General features: G+C 34.4%; 1 protein-coding gene across 2 annotated transcripts in view; it reads right to left on the reverse strand.

Moving 5' to 3' along the window:
* The window catches only part of LOC149785868 (puratrophin-1-like), a 332,239-nt gene that overhangs the window by 81,043 nt on the left and 228,983 nt on the right, over positions 1–22,213 (reverse strand). For both annotated transcript variants that reach the window (XM_089979848.1, XM_089979847.1), the window contains exons 8-10: positions 18,568–18,684; positions 14,465–14,715; positions 8,783–8,921 (exon numbers count right to left, since the gene is read on the reverse strand). In XM_089979848.1, the coding sequence (XP_089835974.1) occupies positions 8,783–8,921; positions 14,465–14,715; positions 18,568–18,684 (507 nt within the window). The remainder of the gene's footprint in view (positions 1–8,782; positions 8,922–14,464; positions 14,716–18,567; positions 18,685–22,213) is intronic.

Here is a 22,213-nt window from a genome sequence, read left to right on the forward strand (position 1 = left end):
CTGCAATATTTGCTTTCATACTATAATCACAGCCCTATGCAGGTTCTGCTTGCACAATCTAATCACAGACCTCTGCAATCTTTGCTTTGATACTCTAATCAAAGCCATAATGCAGGCTCTACTTTCATACTCTAATCACAGCCATGTGCAGACTCTACTTACACACTCTAATCACAGCCCTGTGCAGGCTCTACTTACACACTATAATCACAGCCCTGTGCAGGCTTTGCTTTCATACTGTAATCTCAGCCCTGTGCAGTCTTTGCTTTCATACTCTAATCACATACCTCTGCAGTCTTTGCTTTCATACTCTAATCACAGCCCTGTGCAGTCTTTGTTTTCATACTCTAATCACAGCCCTGTGCAGGCTTTGCTTTCATACTCTAATTACAGCCCTATACAGGCTCAGCACCATTCAATAGGCCTGATGCACACTCCTGCATGTTGTGTTAATGTGCCATCAAACACCAAACCAAACTCTTTTCATAGAAGATCATATCAGGGCATGGAATAAGCCTAACATTATACACAGAAGTCGAAGGTTCATTGATTACAACTTGACCTAATCCTGGAGACATCCATTAAATTTATCTTGCACTTAAGTCTTTCGAGCACTTAACATAATTACAGCAGCAGAGATATTTACTTGCACTTATGACTGCAATATTTGGTTTTGTATTAAACAGACTTTTCCCAGCACATGACACTATCTTATAAAATCATGTACAACTGAAACTGAATAGAAAATAATTCATTTGAAAAGGCACATAGACATATATACTCCCACAGACACACAATATACACAGACACACATACTGGCACACACACATATACAAACAGACACACACAGACACACACACATAGACACATGTACACAATCAGAAAAAATTGTCATTAGGACAAAGATGTAAATTTTTATAATGTTCGAAAATTCCAGTCAAGTCATCTATTCTATAATGTCCGAAAATTCCAGTCAAGTCATATATTATATAATGTCCTAAAATTCCAGTCAGCTTTTATATAATGTACTACAATTCCAGTCATCTATTCTATAATGTCCTAAAATTCCAGTCATCTATTCTATAATGTCCTAAAATTCCAGTCATCTATTATGTCCTAAAATTCCAGTCAAGTCATATATTCTATAATGTCCTACAATTCCAATCAAGTCATATATTCTATACTGTCCAAAAATTCCAGTCATCTATTCTATACTGTCCTAAAATTCCAGTCATCTATTCTATAATGTCCTAAAATTCCAGTCATCTATTCTACTGTTGTTGTTGTTGTAGGGTTGAACGCCATTTTCCAGCACAAGATTGGCTATACATGGCAGCCGGTATAATTGGTGGAGGAAGAACCCTTGAAAACCCAGGGAAGAACCACCGTCCCACGAGAAGCTACTGGCAGGCTTTCCCACATACCCATGCTAGCTGAGACTTGGACTCGAACCCATGCAGACAGAGGTGAGATGGCAGTGATCGCAATGGTGAGCGCTTTAGACCACTCGGGGCCCCTCATCTATTCTATAATGTCCTAAAATTCCAGTCAAGTCAATATTCTATAATGTCCTAAAATTCCAGTCATCTTTTATATAATGTAATACAATTCCAGTCATCTATTCTATACTGTACTAAAATTCCAGTCATCTCATTCCATAATGTCCTAAAATTCCAGTCAAGTCATATATTCTATAATGTCCTAAAATTCCAGTCATCTATTCTATAATGTCCTAAAATTCCAGTCAAGTCATATATTACGTTTATAAAAATACATGTACCAAACTTCACTGTCAGCTTCAGGTGTTTCTTTTTTATTAATCATGATTCATATGGAACTGGAGAGTTTTCAGGACTTTTCAAGGACTTCCAAAACTTTTCAAGGACTATTTCGTCTTACAGAAGAAGTTGGATCTAGTCAATCTGTTACTTTGTTAACTACCAGTTTTGTGTGTCATTTTTCCACCAAACTGTGTCCCATTTTATTCTTTTGTTGAACAATTATATTGGATAATTTATCAATTTAACAAAAATAATTTAAAAATGATATACTGTATTCAGTCTTGATGTTCTGTATTCCTCACATAACTTCAAGGAGTTTGGAAACTTGCCATAATGGCCTGAGAATCAAATACAAATATCAGTATCAAATTTTATTTGTCAACCATGTACTTAGTCATTGTAACAGTTTATGTCACAAAAATGCATAGTTAAAAATGTGTAAAAAACTAACATCAGAAGATGACCAAGGCCTTCATATCAAAACCACTACTAAGCTTTTAATCACAGATTAATATGACCTTCTCTTAAAAAGTTAACATCAGAAGATGACCAAGGCCTGCATATCAAAACCACTACTAAGCTTTTAATCACAGATTAATATGACTTTCTCTTAAAAAGTTAACATCAGAAGCTGACCAAGGCCTGCATATCAAAACCACTACTAAGCTTTTGATCACAGATTAATATGACTTTCTCTTAAAAAGTAAACATCAGAAGCTGACCAAGGCCTGCATATCAAAACCACTACTAAGCTTTTAATCACAGATTAATATGACTTTCTCTTAAAAAGTTAACATCAGAAGCTGACCAAGGCCTGCATATCAAAACCACTACTAAGCTTTTGATCACAGATTAATATGACTTTCTCTTAAAAAGTAAACATCAGAAGCTGACCAAGGCCTGCATATCAAAACCACTACTAAGCTTTTGATCACAGATTAATATGACTTTCCCCTAAAGTAGAGTCGTGGTACAGAGATTTTTAAGATGACTGCCATAGAAGCAATAATGGATCAGATCAGCACCATTTTTATTTAGGTCCAGCTAGATATCCAAAAAATCTTAAAAGTGAAAACCCCATGTTAAGGCCATCCATTCAGGAGAAGTAGCAATGACAAGAATTTCAAGATGGCTGCCATGGTGGCCATACTGGACTTAAGATCAGTGCCATTTTTATTTCAGACCAACTTGATGTCATAAGATGTCTTTTAGCAAAACTCCAAATTGATATGACCATCCATTCATAAGAAGTAACAATGAAAAGATTTTCAATATTGCTGCCATGGTGGCCGTATTGGAAATCACATCAACACCATTTCATTTAGGACCAAACAAATACTATATGAAGTCTTTTATTGAAAATCCCATGTTGATATGAACATCCATTCAAAAGTAGCAGTCATAACAAGACTTTGAAGATGGCCAATATGGTTGCTATAGTGGATGCCACAGCAGTACCATTTTCATTTAGATCCAACTAAATCGTTGTATAAATTTTCATAAGAATCATCCAAGTAGTACTGGAGGAGTAGCAATAACAAATGTGTGCTAATGGATGGATAGACACCAGGCACTGGATGACAGACAATGAATGGATAGACACCAGGCACTGGATGACAGACAATGAATGGACTGACGACAGATGATGGACCACCAAACATCCCATAATTCTTCTGGTCTATGACCAGAAGAGCTAAATATGTGGTTAATTTAGAGTGTGGATGGATATAAGGAAAGAAACATGGATGCCAAAGTGATTGCTGTAAGTTCTGCCATGGCAGGGTATGACACGAATTAAGGAAATAGGCTGAAAAGTCATATCAACATCTACATATGAATAAAAATATGCCTTCAAATTTTATTTGTCTACCTCAAGTGATATTTACTTAACTTTTCTTGTAAGATTTTTTGCCACAAAGGTTAGTCCAAAATATTTTAAAATGTGGAAAATAATGTTGTAATGGCCTGAAAATCTAAACAGATCATCCATAGATGCATAGAAATATTTGTCTATACTGAGCAGCTTTTGTGAAATCTTGCAAACAAATTTTTCAGGACAGCATATGTATGAACAGACGATACAAATCAAGAATTCTCCATCATTGCAGCATGACACCTTATTCATATAGCACCTGACAATTTGTAAGGCAACTAATTAAAAGCTGTAGGACTATTTGCAATACAATAATTATCATATAAAATCAGGAATGCAAATAACTGCTTTCTGTATGTATGGTAGCAAACAGGTGAAGACGCTTCAGCTGCTTGTTTTAAGAGTGACAATTTTAACAGTTTTTATAAGTAAATAATTTGAGATGACATTTCAACAATAATGTAAAATGAGTTGATAACAATTTTTGATGATATGTTGTGGCACTGTTTCACACACCTAATATTTCATTATCATCAGACAGAGAAGTCAGGTTTTTCCCTCACATTTAGAGCCTAAATACTGTCCTTAATACTTCCTCACATTTAGAGCCTAAATACTGTCCTTAATACTTTCTCACATTTAGAGCCTAAATACTGTCCTTAATACTTCCTCACATTTAGAGCCTAAATATTGTCCTTAATACTTCCTCACATTTAGAGCCTAAATATTGTCCTTAATACTTCCTCACATTTAGAGCCTAAATACTGTCCTTAATACTTCCTCACGTTTAGAGCCTAAATACTGTCCTTAATACTTCCTCACATTTAGAGCCTAAATACTGTCCTTAATACTTCCTCACATTTAGACCCTAAATACTGTCCTTAACACTTCCTCACATTTAGAACCTAAATACTGTCCTTAAACCTTGGCTGTGGCAACAAGAGAAGCTGAACATGCAAGGTACACATCATATAGGTTGCATAGAAATACAGAAATGTGATATCAACTATTTCTTTTACAGGTTTCATTTTTTTAATCTGAACACACATACCTTGAAATGGTAATTATTCAGTTTATCTCACTACTCATTGATCAATATTCTTTGAAAGACCATTTTATATCTTCCCCAGGTATGTGTATGTAACAAATCTGACAAAGCCAGTGTTAAAGTATTTAATAAACGTTTTTTGACAAGGCTAATCAAGAAGTGTGAACCAGTGTAAACAGGACTGAATGCTGCATATGACCCATGAAGAATTTAGGACCACTTCTCTCTCAGCTGCATATTCATTAATGAAAGTATTTTTTTAAAAGTCTTTTTGTACAAAACCTTGCAAAATGATGCACAAAATAATGAAAGAATTCAGTCAGTATCCTTTTTATTTCCCTTTTACTATCATCATATTAATTCAACTTTCATTAAGATTTCAAATTTCTTTCATTTATTTGAGAAGAACATGAATATAGAAGTCCAGAGTCACATACTTCCCACAACCTAAGGTCCAGTGTTCATAAAACTATAACACTGATATATTAAACACTAGACCAGGACCATGAAGTCTGCATTCAGCAAGGACCATGAAGTCTGCATTCAGCAAGGACCATGAAGTCTGCATTCATGAAGGACCATGAAGATTGCATTCAGCAAGGACCATGAAGTCTGCATTCATGAAGGACCATGAAGTCTGCATTCAGCAAGGACCATGAAGTCTGCATTCAGCAAGGACCATGAAGTCTGCATTCAGCACGTGCTCATATTAGAATGTGCTCAGAATGTAGGATATGAAATTTATAATCTGTAGATCCAACTGATCATGGACTACAGGATGACTAATTGTAATACACAGTTCCAACTGTATAGATCAAGGACTACAGGATGACTAATTGTAATACATAGCTCCAACTATATAGATCAAGGACTACAGGATGACTAATTGTAATACATAGCTCCAACTATATAGATCAAGGACTACAGGATGACTAATTGTAATACATAGCTCCAACTATATAGATCAAGGACTACAGGATGACTAATTGTAATACATAGCTCCAACTATATAGATCATGGACTACTGGATGACTAATTGTAATACACAGTTCCAACTATATAGATCAAGGACTACAGGATGACTAATTGTAATACATAGCTCCAACTATATAGATCAAGGACTACAGGATGACTAACTGTAATACATAGTTCCAACTATATAGATCAAGGACTACAGGATGACTAGTTGTAATTAGTTCAAACTATACGGATCATGGACTACAGTATGAATAATTGCAACTAGTTCAAGCTATATAGATCAAGGACTACAGGATGACTAATTGTAATACATAGCTCCAACTATATAGATCAAGGATTACAGGATGACTAATTGTAATACATAGTTCCAACTATATAGATCATGGACTACAGGATGACTAATTGTAATACATAGCTCCAACTATATAGATCAAGGACTACAGGATGACTAATTGTAATACATAGCTCCAACTATATAGATCAAGGACTACAGGATGACTAGTTGTAATTAGTTCAAACTATACGGATCATGGACTACAGTATGAATAATTGCAACTAGTTCAAGCTATATAGATCAAGGACTACAGGATGACTAATTTTAATACATAGTTCCAACTATATAGATCAAGGACTACAGGATGACTAATTGTAATACATAGTTCCAGCTATATAGATCAAGGACTACAGGATGACTAATTGTAATACATAGTTCCAGCTATATAGATCAAGGACTACAGGATGACTAATTGTAATACATAGCTCCAACTATATAGATCAAGGACTACAGGATGACTAATTGTAATACATAGCTCCAACTATATAGATCAAGGACTACAGGATGACTAATTGTAATACATAGCTCCAACTATATAGATCAAGGACTTCAGGATGACTAATTGCAATACATAGTTCCAACTATATAGATCATGGACTACAGGATGACTAATTATAATACATAGTTCCAGGTATATACCCAGTATATAGTATCTTTAAGCTATCATTTCCACTTACTGCATTAAATTGATTTGTTGTTAGATCAGTAAGGTTAGAGAACAATGACAAAAAGAATATGATATTCAAACACTAGAATTAATGAAAATGAAAGAAAGAATTATAAATGCTACTAGCATATGACAATTAGATTAATATTTATTCAAACTGATTCTTCATTCAAATGGAATCGTTGTCAAAAAATGTAAATCATTATGAAAGCATGTCTAATTTTATCCATGTATGTTTATAATCAGAAAGGACAACAAGACTGTAAAATACTAGAACATTTTCTTGAAGTACAATTACTAATGAAACACTGTGTATGTATACTAATTACTAATGAGACAATATATATATATATATATATATATATATATATATATATATATATATATATATATATATATTACTTCAGGGTACTGAAACTCACATTTCAGATTTTTAAACAAAACCACTGTATCAACATAGTGTCAAATATGTCTACTGGTATAAACAAATCTTTGTCAGATAAATAATGCTGAAATTTTTAAATTAAACGAGTCCAGTTTTCTCAAAGCTACTGACAATTAGGTCTGACCTTTCACATGTATACATGAGCCACAATTATTCATTCAGTATGAATTGACTTGACTGATGAGGTTTCAAGGTCCACTAACATAGACTGTACTGATGTTCACCATTTCCCTAATGGTCTCCAAGACCAGCTGTTTAGCACACCAGTTGTAGTGTGATTTTAATTCTTCTTTGTAGTCTCAATTTACTGTCAAGTGTTTGATGTTGGTCTGTACATGAGGTAGACACAAACAATTTATCTACCTACTTTGATGGGCTGTAAAACATTAAATACTGCCACTGGTCAAGTGTCTGCATGATGACATTATCTACATTGAGTGGTATCTAAGTTGAATGTTCCCACTTTCAAGCCACTATTGTGAAACCATGATCATGAGAAAGTACTAATGGTACAACATTATGGATGGTGGTTTCAGTAAGAGATCATACACATACACGGTAATATCCAATTGACTTAGTGTTGTTGATTCTGTTGGGTTGGGCTCCCTTCAATGTTGGCTGATAAATATGCCCCACACCTGTACTGACATTGACTGTTGATTTAGGCTGACATTATTCATTAAAACATGCACAAATCTGCAGAAAATCTTGTCTGCATAGATTGGTGCACATTTTATGTACTTACCAGTATTTCTCATGGCTGTTGAGCTACTGTTGGCTGAAGGGTTCTTTTGGTGATATGAACATAATATTCCCAAATCAAATCCTATATTTGGTGACTTGTAAATCCATGTGGAATAGCACAACCTTCTGTCCTGTGGCCATTTTGAATTTCAAGCTAGATATGACTACTACCAAATACCAGTAAGTGTCTCAACTGTATGCAGGTGTGTTTCAGAAAGATCTGTATCCAGCATAACTGCACATTTTAATAAACAGGTGACATCAGACCCACATATTTTCCATCAGTATCAACACAGATTTGGGTGGCTTATTTATCAGACTACCTTCAAAGCTGAGCAAAATCAGACGAAAGATCTTTGTAACTAATTGATTTTAACATGTGTCTGATTGGCACTCATACATGTGGTAATACTGTTTTAACCATTCAAGCAACTGTCATTTGCTGTCTGCGTAGTTTTGTTCTTTTTGTATTCTTCATTTTTGGTTTTTGTAGAGATTAATCACAAAATTAAATATATACCAATATGCAGACTTGAATAAATCCATGAATTTAAGCACCATGAAAATGTCATTTTTCCAACAACTATTCCAACAACTATGAAAACTGATCCCCATGTAAATAAATGCAAAACAGCATCTGGGATATTAACAGGTTGTCAGATTTTGCAAGGCTTTTCACATGGAAAGGAAATAGGAAATTGTTTGCCAATTTAGTTACTATGGACAGGGCTAAAGACTACTGAGTGTTGGACTGAAGACCAAGTGACTACTGATGACTACTGAGCATTGGCCTGAAGACCAAGTGACTACTGAGTGTTGAACTGAAGACCAAATGACTACTCACTTGACTACTCAGTGTGGACTGCGGACTAAGTGGCTAATTACTGTTGGACTGAAAACCAAGTGACTAACCTTACTACATTCTTCGTCAAATTCCTTAAGCTGCATGCACTTCTGCAGTCTGAACAGTCTGTCATCTGAAAGACGCACTAATTTCATTATTGAGTCCTGTAAATGCTTGTAAAGGGACATCACTTCATCCATTGCTGCCCTGAAAATAGAACTGGTTTGAGTAAGGGATTGTTGATTAGTAATGCAACAAGAGAACCCTGTATGTTTGAGTTTGCTATTTTTTAATGACAAGTAAAACTTTACTAATCTGATTATTGTAAAATACTTTAACAATGGCCTTATTCTAAGGTGTATCTATGGATAGCATTGTAAAATACTTTAACATTGGCCTTATTCTAAGGTGTATCTATATATGATAGCCTTGCAAAAATACTTTAACACATTAACCCCTAGCGATGAGTTAACGTGGCAGGAGGTAGTAGCCTACTGCCGAGCTCTATAGAGTCATGGTCATGCATGATACACTAAAGTGGATGGTATTATAGAAAGGTAAACAGATGTAGCTCTACAATGATACCAAATAATCAGGAATATCTAGTTGCACTACAAAATACAGATGGAAAAACCTCATTGTTTGGGCCTGATTTTGTCTACCCAAAATTCGCCTGTGGCCAGAATCTGATTTTGTGTCCGGATTTTAGACTTTTTGGTCTAGATCTAAGGCAAACTGGTATGAACTGAAAACAGACAGATGAACCTTTGCAAAAAAGTAGGATAAGATGGGCATTTGGAATAAAGAGTGGTCTCCATACAAAAATAATGGCTCCGTTTAGCAAAAGTAAAATAAAAAAATATAACTTTTACCCTTCTGCTCATACGTGAGCCAAATAGCCAATGAAAAACGTTTCTAACACAACTAGGCAGTATGTTATTGAAAGATCACCTGGGATTTGGTGTTTTCAGATCTATTCAGAAATAGCTTTCAAAATGTGTTTCAGGCAAAAATGACAAAAACCTCCAGAGGTTAATGTGTTAACATTGGCCTTATTCTAAGGTGTATCTATATATGATAGCCTTGTAAAATACTTTAACATTGGCCTTATTCTAAGGTGTATCTATATATGATAGCCTTGTAAAATACTTTAACATTGGCCTTATTCTAAGGTGTATCTATATATGATAGCCTTGTAAAATACTTTAACATTGGCCTTATTCTAAGGTGTATCTATATATGATAGCCTTGTAAAATACTTTAACATTGGCCTTATTCTAAGGTGTATCTATATATGATAGCCTTGTAAAATACTTTAAAATTGGCCTTATTCTAAGGTGTATCTATGTATGATAACCTTGTTAAATATTTTAACATTGGCCTTATTCTAAGGTGTATCTATATATGATAGCCTTGTAAAATACTTTAACATTGGCCTTATTCTAAGGTGTATCTATATATGATAGCCTTGTAAAATACTTTAACATTGGCCTTATTCTAAGGTGTATCTATGTATGATAGCCTTGTAAAATACTTTAACATTGGCCTTATTCTAAGGTGTATCTATATATGATAGCCTTGTAAAATACTTTAACATTGGCCTTATTCTAAGGTGTATCTATATATGATAGCCTTGTAAAATACTTTAACATTGGCCTTATTCTAAGGTGTATCTATATATGATAGCCTTGTAAAATACTTTAACATTGGCCTTATTCTAAGGTGTATCTATGTATGATAGCCTTGTAAAATACTTTAACATTGGCCTTATTCTAAGGTGTATCTATGTATGATAGCCTTGTAAAATACTTTAACGTTGCCCTTATTCTAAGGTGTATCTATGTATGATAGCCTTGTTAAATACTTTAACATTGGCCTTATTCTAAGGTGTATCTATGTATGATAGCCTTGTAAAATACTTTAACATTGCCCTTATTCTAAGGTGTATCTATATATGATAGCCTTGTAAAATACTTTAACATTGGCCTTATTCTAAGGTGTATCTATGTATGATAGCCTTGTAAAATACTTTAAACGTGGCCTTATTCTAAGGTGTATCTATGTATGATAGCCTTGTAAAATACTTTAACGTTGGCCTTATTCTAAGGTGTATCTATATATGATAGCCTTGTAAAATACTTTAACGTTGGCCTTATTCTAAGGTGTATCTATATATGATAGCCTTGTAAAATACTTTAACATTGGCCTTATTCTAAGGTGTATCTATATATGATAGCCTTGTAAAATACTTTAACATTGGCCTTATTCTAAGGTGTATCTATGTATGATAGCCTTGTAAAATACTTTAACGTTGGCCTTATTCTAAGGTGTATCTATATATGATAGCCTTGTAAAATACTTTAACATTGGCCTTATTCTAAGGTGTATCTATATATGATAGCCTTGTAAAATACTTTAACATTGGCCTTATTCTAAGGTGTATCTATATATGATAGCCTTGTAAAATACTTTAACATTGGCCTTATTCTAAGGTGTATCTATGTATGATAGCCTTGTAAAATACTTTAACATTGGCCTTATTCTAAGATGTATCTATGTATGATAGCCTTTTAAAATTCTTTAAAATTGGCCTTATTCTAAGGTGTATCTTTGTATGATAGCCTTGTAAAATATTTTAACATTGCCCTTATTCTAAGTTGTATCTATGTATGATAGCCTTTTAAAATACTTTAAAATTGGCCTTATTCTAAGGTGTATCTATGTATGATAGCCTTGTAAAATATTTTAACATGAGCCTTATTCTAAGTTGTATCTATGTATGATAGCCTTTTAAAATACTTTAAAATTGGCCTTATTCTAAGGTGTATCTATGTATGATAAGCTTGTTAAATATTTTAACATGGGCCTTATTCTAAGTTGTATCTATGTATGATAGCCTTGTAAAATACTTTAACATTGGCCTTATTCTAAGGTGTATCTATGTATGATAGCCTTGTAAAATACTTTAACAGATATATGGATTTCTAAGGTGTAGACAGATATATGTAATTCTAAGGTGTATCTATATATGATATCCTAAGCTAAACAAGAAGCCCAAGAGGGTCTGATATCATTCATCTGGATAGTTGCATCAATGGTAAAATCTGAAAACCATCTATACCAGGATGCCTTCTTTCAAATCTGGTCCAATTCTGTTGAGTTGTTCTTGAGATATTTTTTTTTGATTTTCAAGAACAGTAGCCATATTTATTGGCAAATCAGCATCATCAGCAAAAGTTTGAAAAAGTGCTTCATACCTGGATGGTTTCTTTAAAATTGGTCAAATTTTATTTAGTGCTTTAGTAAAATAATTTAGCAAAATAATTTTAGTAATGTGACCATATCTGATGGGGATTTGAAGAATTTCGGTAAAATCAGCAGTTCTCGTGAAGTTGCTTACTGATTTTTTATTTTTTAAAATAGAAAAATCTGAAATAAATGCATGTCAAATTTGGTCAAAATTGTGTCCATCAATTCAGCTGTTTAGTAATGGTGACCATATGTGATGGCAGTTTAACATCATTTTCACAAATTTGAAAGAGTTTAATGCCAAGATGCTTTCTGTCAAATTCTGTTTTCTGGCATATGAACACAAGGATATACTTGACCTAAATCTATGGTGTGGACATATGCACAGATATATGTACATATGGACAGACGAGACCTAAATCTATGGTGTGGACAGATGCACAGGCATATGAACATATGGACAGACTTGACCTAATTCTATGGAGTGGACATACATATGTACAAATGGACATACATGACCTAAACTTTTTCATAAATGCAAAAGTGATTGCTATGTAAACTTCCTATGAGGCTGACATGCAAACTTCCAATGAGATTGGCATGTAAACTTCCAATGAGATTGGCATGTAAACCTCCAATGAGATTGGCATGATAATAAATTTAAAACAAGGAAATGTCAATAAATCTTCAGTAAATGAATCTGCTTTTGGTAAAAGCACAATGGCGTTATGAAAAATAATAAAATTAATACTTACTCTTAGCAACTAATTTTCATTTTATTAAAGATCTTCAATAAACGTCTGAGATGCACATTTACACAAGGTCAGGTATTGAAAGGACCATAGCATTTGGAAATATTCTGAACTTATGTTAGAATGTGAAATTTGAAACAAATAGTTCTACTGTCACATAATTTCAGTGAAAGTTTAAATACATAGTTCTACTGTCACATAATTTAAATTACGATGTAAACCATCCATACTCAACCAGGTCCTTTAGATAGTACATTACAACAGTTGCCTTTAGACAGTACATTAAAACAGTTGCCTTTCGACAGTACATTACAACAAGTGCCTTTAGACTGTACATTACAACAGTTTTTGCCTTTCGACAGTATCTGAAAACAGGTGCCTTTAGACAGTATATTACAACAGTTGTCCTTAGCCTGTACATTACAACAATTGCCTTTAGCCAGTTTATTAAAACAGTTGCCTCGAGACAGTACATTACAACAGTTGCCTTTAGACAGTACATTACAACAGCTGCCTTTAGACTGTACATTACAACAATTGCCTTTATCCAGTTTATTAAAACAGTTGCCTTGAGACAGTACATTACAACAGTTGCCTGTAGACAGTACATTACAACAGCTGCCTTTAGACAGTACATTAAAACAAATGCCTTTAGACAGTACATTACACCAATTGCCTTGAGACAGTACATTATGACAGATGCCTTTAGACAGTACTTTAAAACAGTTGCCTTGATACATGACATTAAAACAGTTGCCATTTAGACAGTTCATTAAACAGCTGCCTTTAGACCAGGGGTCTCAAACTCTTACCACCCCGAAGGCCGCATGAGGGTATTTTTGATGGCCCATGGGGCTGCACCACCTTTGTTTTCTCTCATGACACCATGTGATGACAATCGTTTTGTGGGCCACAGGATATGGCTTGGCACGCCGCACGTGGCCCCTTGGGCAGCGTGTTTGAGACCCCTGCTTTAGACAGTAAATTACAACAGTAGCCTTGAGACAGTACATAAAAACAGTTGCCTTTACACAGTACATTACAACAATTACCTTTAGACAGTACATAAAAACAGCTGCCTTTACACAGTACAATAAAACAGATGCCTTTAGAAAGTACATTAAAACAGTTGATTTTAGACAGTACATTACAACAGTTGTCTTGAGACAGTACATTATAACAGTTGCCTTTAGACAGTATATTAAAACTGCTGCCTTTAGACAGTACACTGAAATAGCTGCCTTGAGACAGTGCATTACAACAGTTGCCTTGCAACACTACATTAAAACAGTTGCCGTTAGACAGTACATTAAAACAGTTGCCTTTAGACAGTACATTACAACAGCTGCCTTGAGACAGTCCATTACAACAGTTGCCTTTAGACAGTCCTTTACAGCAGCTGTCTTTAGACAGTACATTACAACAGTTGTCTTTAGACAGTACATTAAAACAGCTGCCTTGAGACAGTACATCACAACAGTTGCCTATAGACAGTACATTAAAACAGCTGCCTTTAGAGTGTACATTAAAATAATATAACTTGACAAAGAATTTAAAAACCCTGCCATTCTTAGTCCTAAATTATCTAATGATTCAAATATTAATAAAATTCTATAATGGAGACAAACAGTTTACATGTTTTACATTGCATTGCCTGCTAATGAAATATATGCATGATATTCCTTCAGCATCCAGCTTGATTTGAAATAATTATTTTATTTTCACATCTTTGATCTTTTCTTTACTCACCTGTAGTCATCAGAGTTGCACAAATGCACTTTTTCCTTCTGCAGACTGTGAATAATGGCTTCTCCCTCACCTTGGAGCCGTACCAGTCGTGCATCCTCAAACACTGACTGAATCAGGCTTTCCTGATGGTCAATCAGACGACTGGCTTCCTGTGATGTCTGTGGCAACCTGTCCAGTGTAGAAAGCTCTCTCATCACCAAAGCTAGGTAACGAGCCACAGAGCGACAGTTGGAGATAAATGGGTCCAACCTCTGAAAAATACATTACTTGCTAGTCTGATGCAGGTTTTATGAGCTTCAGAAATTTTTCTCTTACTGGTTATTTTGTCATCTTTATTTAACAGTAAATCATGACTTAACCTCTTTTGGTTTCAGGCAATACCTCAAAGTAATATATACAATTATGTAGGTTTATTCTAAAGATAAATATACAATTTCCTTGCAATAATCTTCCAAAAAAAATTAATTAAAAATAACCCATTGTAAATAAATATCAGGAAAAATCTTGGTTAGAAGGCAATCTGAATGTCAAATACAGAAACTGATCTTTTCTTTTTTTTCTTACCTGGATAATATAATAAATGTGAATGTACAAAAAACAATATATGGTTCTTATCAGTTTGAGGTTTATAGTAAAGGTTTGGAATTTGGGGTTTATATTAAAGAATATACTGTTCTTTTCAATATGGGGTTTATATTAAAGAATATACTGTTCTTTTCAATTTGGGGTTTATATTAAAGGTTTGGAGTTTGAGGTTTATATTAAAGGTCTGGGGTTATAATAAAGAATACATGGTTCTTGTCACTCAGGGTTTATATCAAAGGTTTATGGTTTGGGGTTAATATTAAAGGATTGGAGTTTGGGGTTTATATTAAAGGTTTGTGGTTTGAGGTTAATATTAAAGGTTTGTGGTTTGGGGTTAATATTAAAGGTTTGTGGTTTGTGGTTAATATTAAAGGTTTGTGGTTTGTGGTTATCATTAAAGGTTTGTGGTTTAGGGTTAATATTAAAGGATTGGAGTTTGGGGTTTATATTAAAGGTTTGTGATTTGGGGTTAATATTAAAGATTTGTAGTTTGGGGTTAATATTAAAGGATTGGAGTTTGGGGTTTATATTAAAGGTTTGTGGTTTGGGGTTAATATTAAAGGTCTGGGGGTAACAATAAATACATACATACAGGCCTCTTGTCACCTAGGGATTGTATTAAAGATTTGTGGTTTGCAGCTGATATTAAAGGAACTAGCCTCCATAGTTTTCTACAATACTTTCCTTGCTGTTTACAAAGCTGGAAATAAGTCATGCTTCAATCATTACATGACTATGGGCTATGAACTAGTCAAGCCGGAATCATTACTGGGCTAGAGACCATAAGTAATGCTTCAATCATTACAGGACTATGGACAATGACATAAGTCACAATTCTATCATACAGGACTATGGACCAAGAAAGAAGTCATGCTTCAATCATTACAGGACACTGGACCATGAACTAGTCATGCCTGAATCATTAAAGGGCTCTGGACCATGAAATAAGTCATGTTTCAATCATTACAGGACTCTGGACCATGAAATAAGTCATGTTTCAATCATTACAGGACTCTGGACCATGAAATAAAGTCATGTTTCAATCATTAAAGGGCTCTGGACCATGAAATAAGTCATGTTTCAATCATTAAAGGGCTCTGGATCATGAAATAAGTCATGTTTCAATCATTAAAGGGCTCTGAACCATGAAATAAGTCATTACAAGACTATAAACTAAACAGCAGGAACCAAAACTGAATGTTTATAAATCCTGATTTTGAAACAATGTGGGTAAAATTTCTGAAGTTTTTAGGTTAACAAATTTCTCTGAAATATTGATAATTTAAGTTAAATCAAAATAATACCAGTAACCAAACCTAGACTGCAAGACTAGATTCCTCTCATCCATTCTTGAGGGTGGGTGGATTATCAATTTTAGAAGGGTTTATATTCAATTTTCAGAAGTCTGGGTGCTATTATTTTAAATAACATGCCCGCTTCATTAGCCAAGAAATTAAGAAAAGTTCATTAAATTTGCTTCATTAATTTTGTGTCTAGGAACTCCCAGGAATACAAGAAAAGAAATATGACCTTATTGAGATTTGGAGCTTGAATGGAAATCAGTAAAAGTGAATTTTTACAAATCCATTAAAGTAAATGATCAAGAAGAAGCAAACCACTAGGGGTATTGGTGGAGTGGAAAAAAAAACACCTGGGGTATTGAGGAAGTGGAACAAACACTTGGGGTATTAGTGAAGTGGAACAAACCACTAGGGGTATTGGTGGAGTGTAAACAGTCCACCGGAGATTGGTGGAGTGGACCAAACCACCTGGGGTATTGGCGGAGTGTAAAAAACACCACTAGGGGTATTTGTGGGTGTATAAAAACCAGTAGGTGTATTGGTGGAGTGGAAACAAGTAACTTGGGGTAATGGTGGAGTGGAAATAAACCACTAGGGATATTCCATGAATTGGAAAGAAACCATATGAGGTAATGGTGGAGTTGAAAAACCACTAGGTGTATTGGAGGAGTAGAAAGAAACCACTAGGGGTATTGGAGGTATGGAAAGAAACCACTAGGGTTATTGGTGGCATGGAAAGAAACTACTAGGGTTATTGGTGGCAAGAAAAATAACAACTGGGGCACTGGTGAAGTGGAAAGAACTACTAAGAGTATCGGTGGAGTGGAAAGAACCTTTTCAATCAGGCATCACTTCAATCTGAGTCAAGAAGCTTTAGGGGTGATTAAGTCTTTTGGGTTAATTTAAGTTACATATATCTCTTTATACACAAGAAATTTAAAATAAACGTCAATCAACCGTAAAAAAACTGAAAACATGTGCTTTTCAATACAACATTAACATCAACAAGGCTGACTCTCAATACAACATTAGCACCAAGCAGCCTATCCCATAATACAACATTAACCAGGCTGTCCCTAAATACAACATTAGCACCAATCAGGCTATCCCTCAATACAACATTAACCAGGCTGTCCCTAAATACAACATTAGCACCAATCAGGCTATCCCATAATACAACATTAACCAGGCTATCCCTAAATACAACATTAGCACCAATCAGGCTATCCCATAATACAACATTAACCAGGCTGTCCCTAAATACAACATTAGCACCAATCAGGCTATACCATAAAACAACATTAACCAGGCTAACTCTAAATACAACATTAGCACCAATCAGGCTATCCCAAAATACAACATTAACCTGGCTGTCCCTAAATACAACATTAGCACCAACTAAACTGTCTATGAATACAGTATTAACACCAACTAGGCAGATATTACTGAAGTCACACATTTCATGAAGGAGTGTTTTTCTAGCTTTAAAATAGAATTACAACTGATGTCAAAGTAATAAATATTGCGTATGTTAGCATGTATAATAAGGTCACTAAGCTACCTGGCACACTTGGCAGTCTGGCTAATAGAAAACCTGGCACACCTGGCAGTCTGGCTAATAGAAAACCTGGCACACATGGCAGTCTGGCTAATAGAAAACCTGGCACACATGGCAGTCTGGCTAATAGAAAACCTGGCACACATGGCAGTCTGGCTAATAGAAAACCTGGCACACATGGCAGTCTGGCTAAAAGAAAACCTGGTACACATGGCAGTCTGGCTAATAGAAAACCTGGTACACATGGCAGTCTGGCTAATAGAAAACCTGGCACACATGGCAGTCTGGCTAATAGAAAACCTGGCACACATGGCAGTCTGGCTAATAGAAAACCTGGCACACATGGCAGTCTGGCTAAATGAAAACCTGGTACACATGGCAGTCTGGCTAATAGAAAACCTGGCACACATGGCAGTCTGGCTAAAAGAAAACCTGGTACACATGGCAGTCTGGCTAATAGAAAACCTGGCACACATGGCAGTCTGGCTAATAGAAAACCTGGCACACATGGACGTCTGGCTAAAAGAAATCACTTTTCCTGACTAATCATGGTATCTCAAAAGAAGTATATCATGTAATGGCTTGTGTTTAGTTGTTCATCAATTGGATCTACCAGGTGGGCAGAGCCTGATTATGGTCAAATGCCAATTGATACTTACCATATGAAACCTTGTCCAGTCTTCATGGTTGTACTGAAAGCAGCCATCAAGCACCTGGGGGACCTGATCTAGGCTGATGTATGTGTATAGGACTTCAGGGGATAATATAAGATTAATCTGAAACAGAAGCAAGCAACAAATTATTTACAGAAATTCATGCATGTAGTATTTTCATGTAGTATTTTCTGAAGTTGTGAACTTTGGAGGGAAAGAAAGCAAATAAAACAATGGTAATGATGCAAAAGTGCTTCTGTACAAATCATCACAAATATTTGTTTGAAACATACTAATAAAGTTAAGTTCTTATTCATGGAATATAAAAATCAAATCTCACGGACTACTTATATTATTGTCTGTATGAAATTATACCATGCATTCTGTGTCAATACAATAACTATATCATGCAGTCTGTCTGTCAATACAATAACTATACCATGCATTATGTCTGTAAATACAATTACTATACCATGCATTGTGTATGTCAATACAATAACTATACCACGCATTCTGTATGTCAGTACAATTACTATACCATGCATTCTGTCTGTCAACACAATAAGTATACCATGCATTCTGTATGTCAATACAATTACTATACCATGCATTCTGTCAATGCAGTAACTATACCATGCATTCTGTCTGTCAGTACAATAACTATACCATGCATTCTGTCTGTCAATATAATAACTTTACCATGCATTCTGTATGTCAATATAATAACTATACCATGCATTCTGTATGTCAATACAATTACTATATTATGCATTCTGTCAATGCAATAACTATACCATGCATTATGTCTATCACTACAATAACTATTCCATGCATTATGTCAATACAATAACTATACCATGCATTCTGTCTGTCAATACAATAAGTATACCATACATTCTGTCAATGCAATAACTATACCATTCATTTTGTCTGTCATTACAATAACTATACAATACATTCTGTCAGTGCAATAACTATACCATGCATTCTGTCTGTCAATACAATAACAGAGATTGGTATTAAAACCCTTTGGCAGGAACCTATGTCAGATTCTCTACCAGGGTACAGGCTGAATCCAACCATAGAATGGGACTGATTTGAACCATAGACTGGACTGATTTGACCATAGTAGGGCTGATTCAAACCATAGTAGGGCTGATTCAGACCGTGTGAAATATTAAGTTTCATCATAGATATAAAAGTGACATTTGCAACTGTTTACAAAATTATATTTCTCATTATTTTTCAGGTACACTGCACAGTTCAAACCTGGATTTAAGGAAACAAAACCTTGACTTTGTGTGAGTTGATACACAAATGAAATGAAATAATGTGATGCTGATAATCTTGCATTGCCAATTTAATTGTGAAATATTTTCAATGCATCAATGAAGCTAATTCACCTTTGTGAAAAAAATAAAAATATTTTTCTTATTTTATTGATAATAATACAATTACTAACACTGAAGAAGTTTATTTTTATATATATATATATATATATATATATATATATATATATATATATATATATATATATATATATATATATATATATATATATATATATATATATATATATATTGGTGTGAATATGTGATTGCTTTTATTAGATTTATACTGAATTTATCTTTATACTGCATATTGTACTAATAGTGCTAAATAAAACTTGTATAATAACAAGACTCCCTCAAAGGGACTGATGCTCTCCTGCAGGAAAGAATTTACATTAATTCAAGAAAAGACCATTTCTTCTCTTAAACTGTGGAGTGTTGAAACCATCTTTGATATTCTTCAGCTATAAGGATTTTTTTAAATTAGTTGCTGTGGTGGACATGATGGATGTCAACTTAACACCATTTTAATTTACAACCTATGAGGTATCAAAAGAAATCATCTGTTAAAAACTCCATGTTGATATGAAATTCAGCTTCTTTTGGACCAATGATAAAAAGATTTTCAAGATGCATGCCATGATGGGCATACTGAATATCAGACTGGTATCATTTCTGCTTAGTACCAACTAGACATCAGAAGAAGTTTCTTAGTAAAGCACAATGCTGATGACCAGCTATCATAGAGATGGAGTAATCACAAGATTTTCAAGATGGTCAATGTGGTGACCATATTGGATATCAGGGCAGTACCATTTTCATTTAGAACCAACTAGACCTCATAAGAAGTTGTCTGGTGAAAACTGTGTGTGTGTGTGTGTCTGTGTGTGTGTGTGTGTCTGTGTGTGTGTCTGTGTGTGTGTGTGTCTGTGTGTGTGTCTGTGTGTGTGTGTGTCTGTGTGTGTGTGTCTGTGTGTGTGTGTGTGATATGGATTTTTAACATAGCTTTACAATTTTTCCGTCATACTGCTTTGATGTCTGCAGTGTATCAGTTTATAGTGATGTCTAGCACTGGGGCATCATGCTGCAGACATGTACCATCATGTCCCACCAGTCACATTATCCTGACACCAGGCCAACCAGTCCTAACACTAACTTTATAATGCTGAGCGCCTAGCAAGGCAGTTGTTAGTACCATTTTTTATAAGTCATTGGTATGAATCGACCAGGGTTCGAACCTGCGACCTCCTGCATCTGAGGTGAATGCTCTAACCACTAAACCACTGAAGCAGTCCATATCAATCTGGCTTTTCATTCAGGAGGACTATAAAAAAACTTTTCAAGATGGACTTGTGGTGGCCACATTGGACATTAGACTGGTCTTATTTTCATTTAGGACTATTATGTATATCTTTATTGGGTGCTTAGCTTTTGTCCATGATTATAGATTGTACTTTAAGATAATGGTCATTTGTAAACAACATATTTACAAAGGCAACTTTTGTCCCAGATTGTAAATTGTAAATAAGTTGCTGACATAGCATTTTGAGTTCATAATATTCTAGAAACAGACTAGTTTACAATTTGATTGAAATTTTCCATTAGAAAGACTTGTGTCTAGGTCAAATGAAAATGTGCATAAATAGGAACCTGGTAAACAAATAATTCATTCCTGTTTTAAGATCAGCCTGTGGGAATGCTTTACAGTTGTGATGTGATTTGAGATGAATCATTTTTTTAAAGTTATTCAATGGAATTACTGACTTCTCGTTGACTTTTGGATTAACAAATTATTATGAACTCATTCAATTATATTCTGGACTGCAGCACTGTAGTACATCAGAACATTCAGCACAACTGGAAATCATTTAGAACATTCTACATTTGGACTTGTGATAGGACATTTAGGATTATTTAGAATTTAATTCACAATATTGCTTCTCTTAAATTTAAAAGATGAAATATACATGTATTTTACTAAGTTTGTTTAAGGCACCATGGGTTATTTTTATTCTCTGAATTCATAATGGAGCATTCAATGTATGCAAATTATTAATAAAAATGAATACTTTAGAAAAACATTGAAAAAACAAAATAATGACATAGTTTTAATTATATCAATCAACAACTAAAACAAAAGCACACTGACACATACATGAGATATATTTATATACAACATTTTAATGACATTTTTGACATAGCACCTGCACATTAAAATAACATTGTGATATTAGGTTACAAGTAATTGTTATCATATTATATATGTGTTAATATATATATATGTGTGTGTGTGTGTTAATATAATAAACTCTCTAATCAGA

This window comes from Sinohyriopsis cumingii, chromosome 13 (genome assembly GCF_028554795.1).
Source record: "Sinohyriopsis cumingii isolate HCF-2022 chromosome 13, ASM2855479v2, whole genome shotgun sequence".
In the NCBI taxonomy this organism is placed as follows: Eukaryota; Metazoa; Mollusca; class Bivalvia; order Unionida; family Unionidae; genus Sinohyriopsis; species Sinohyriopsis cumingii.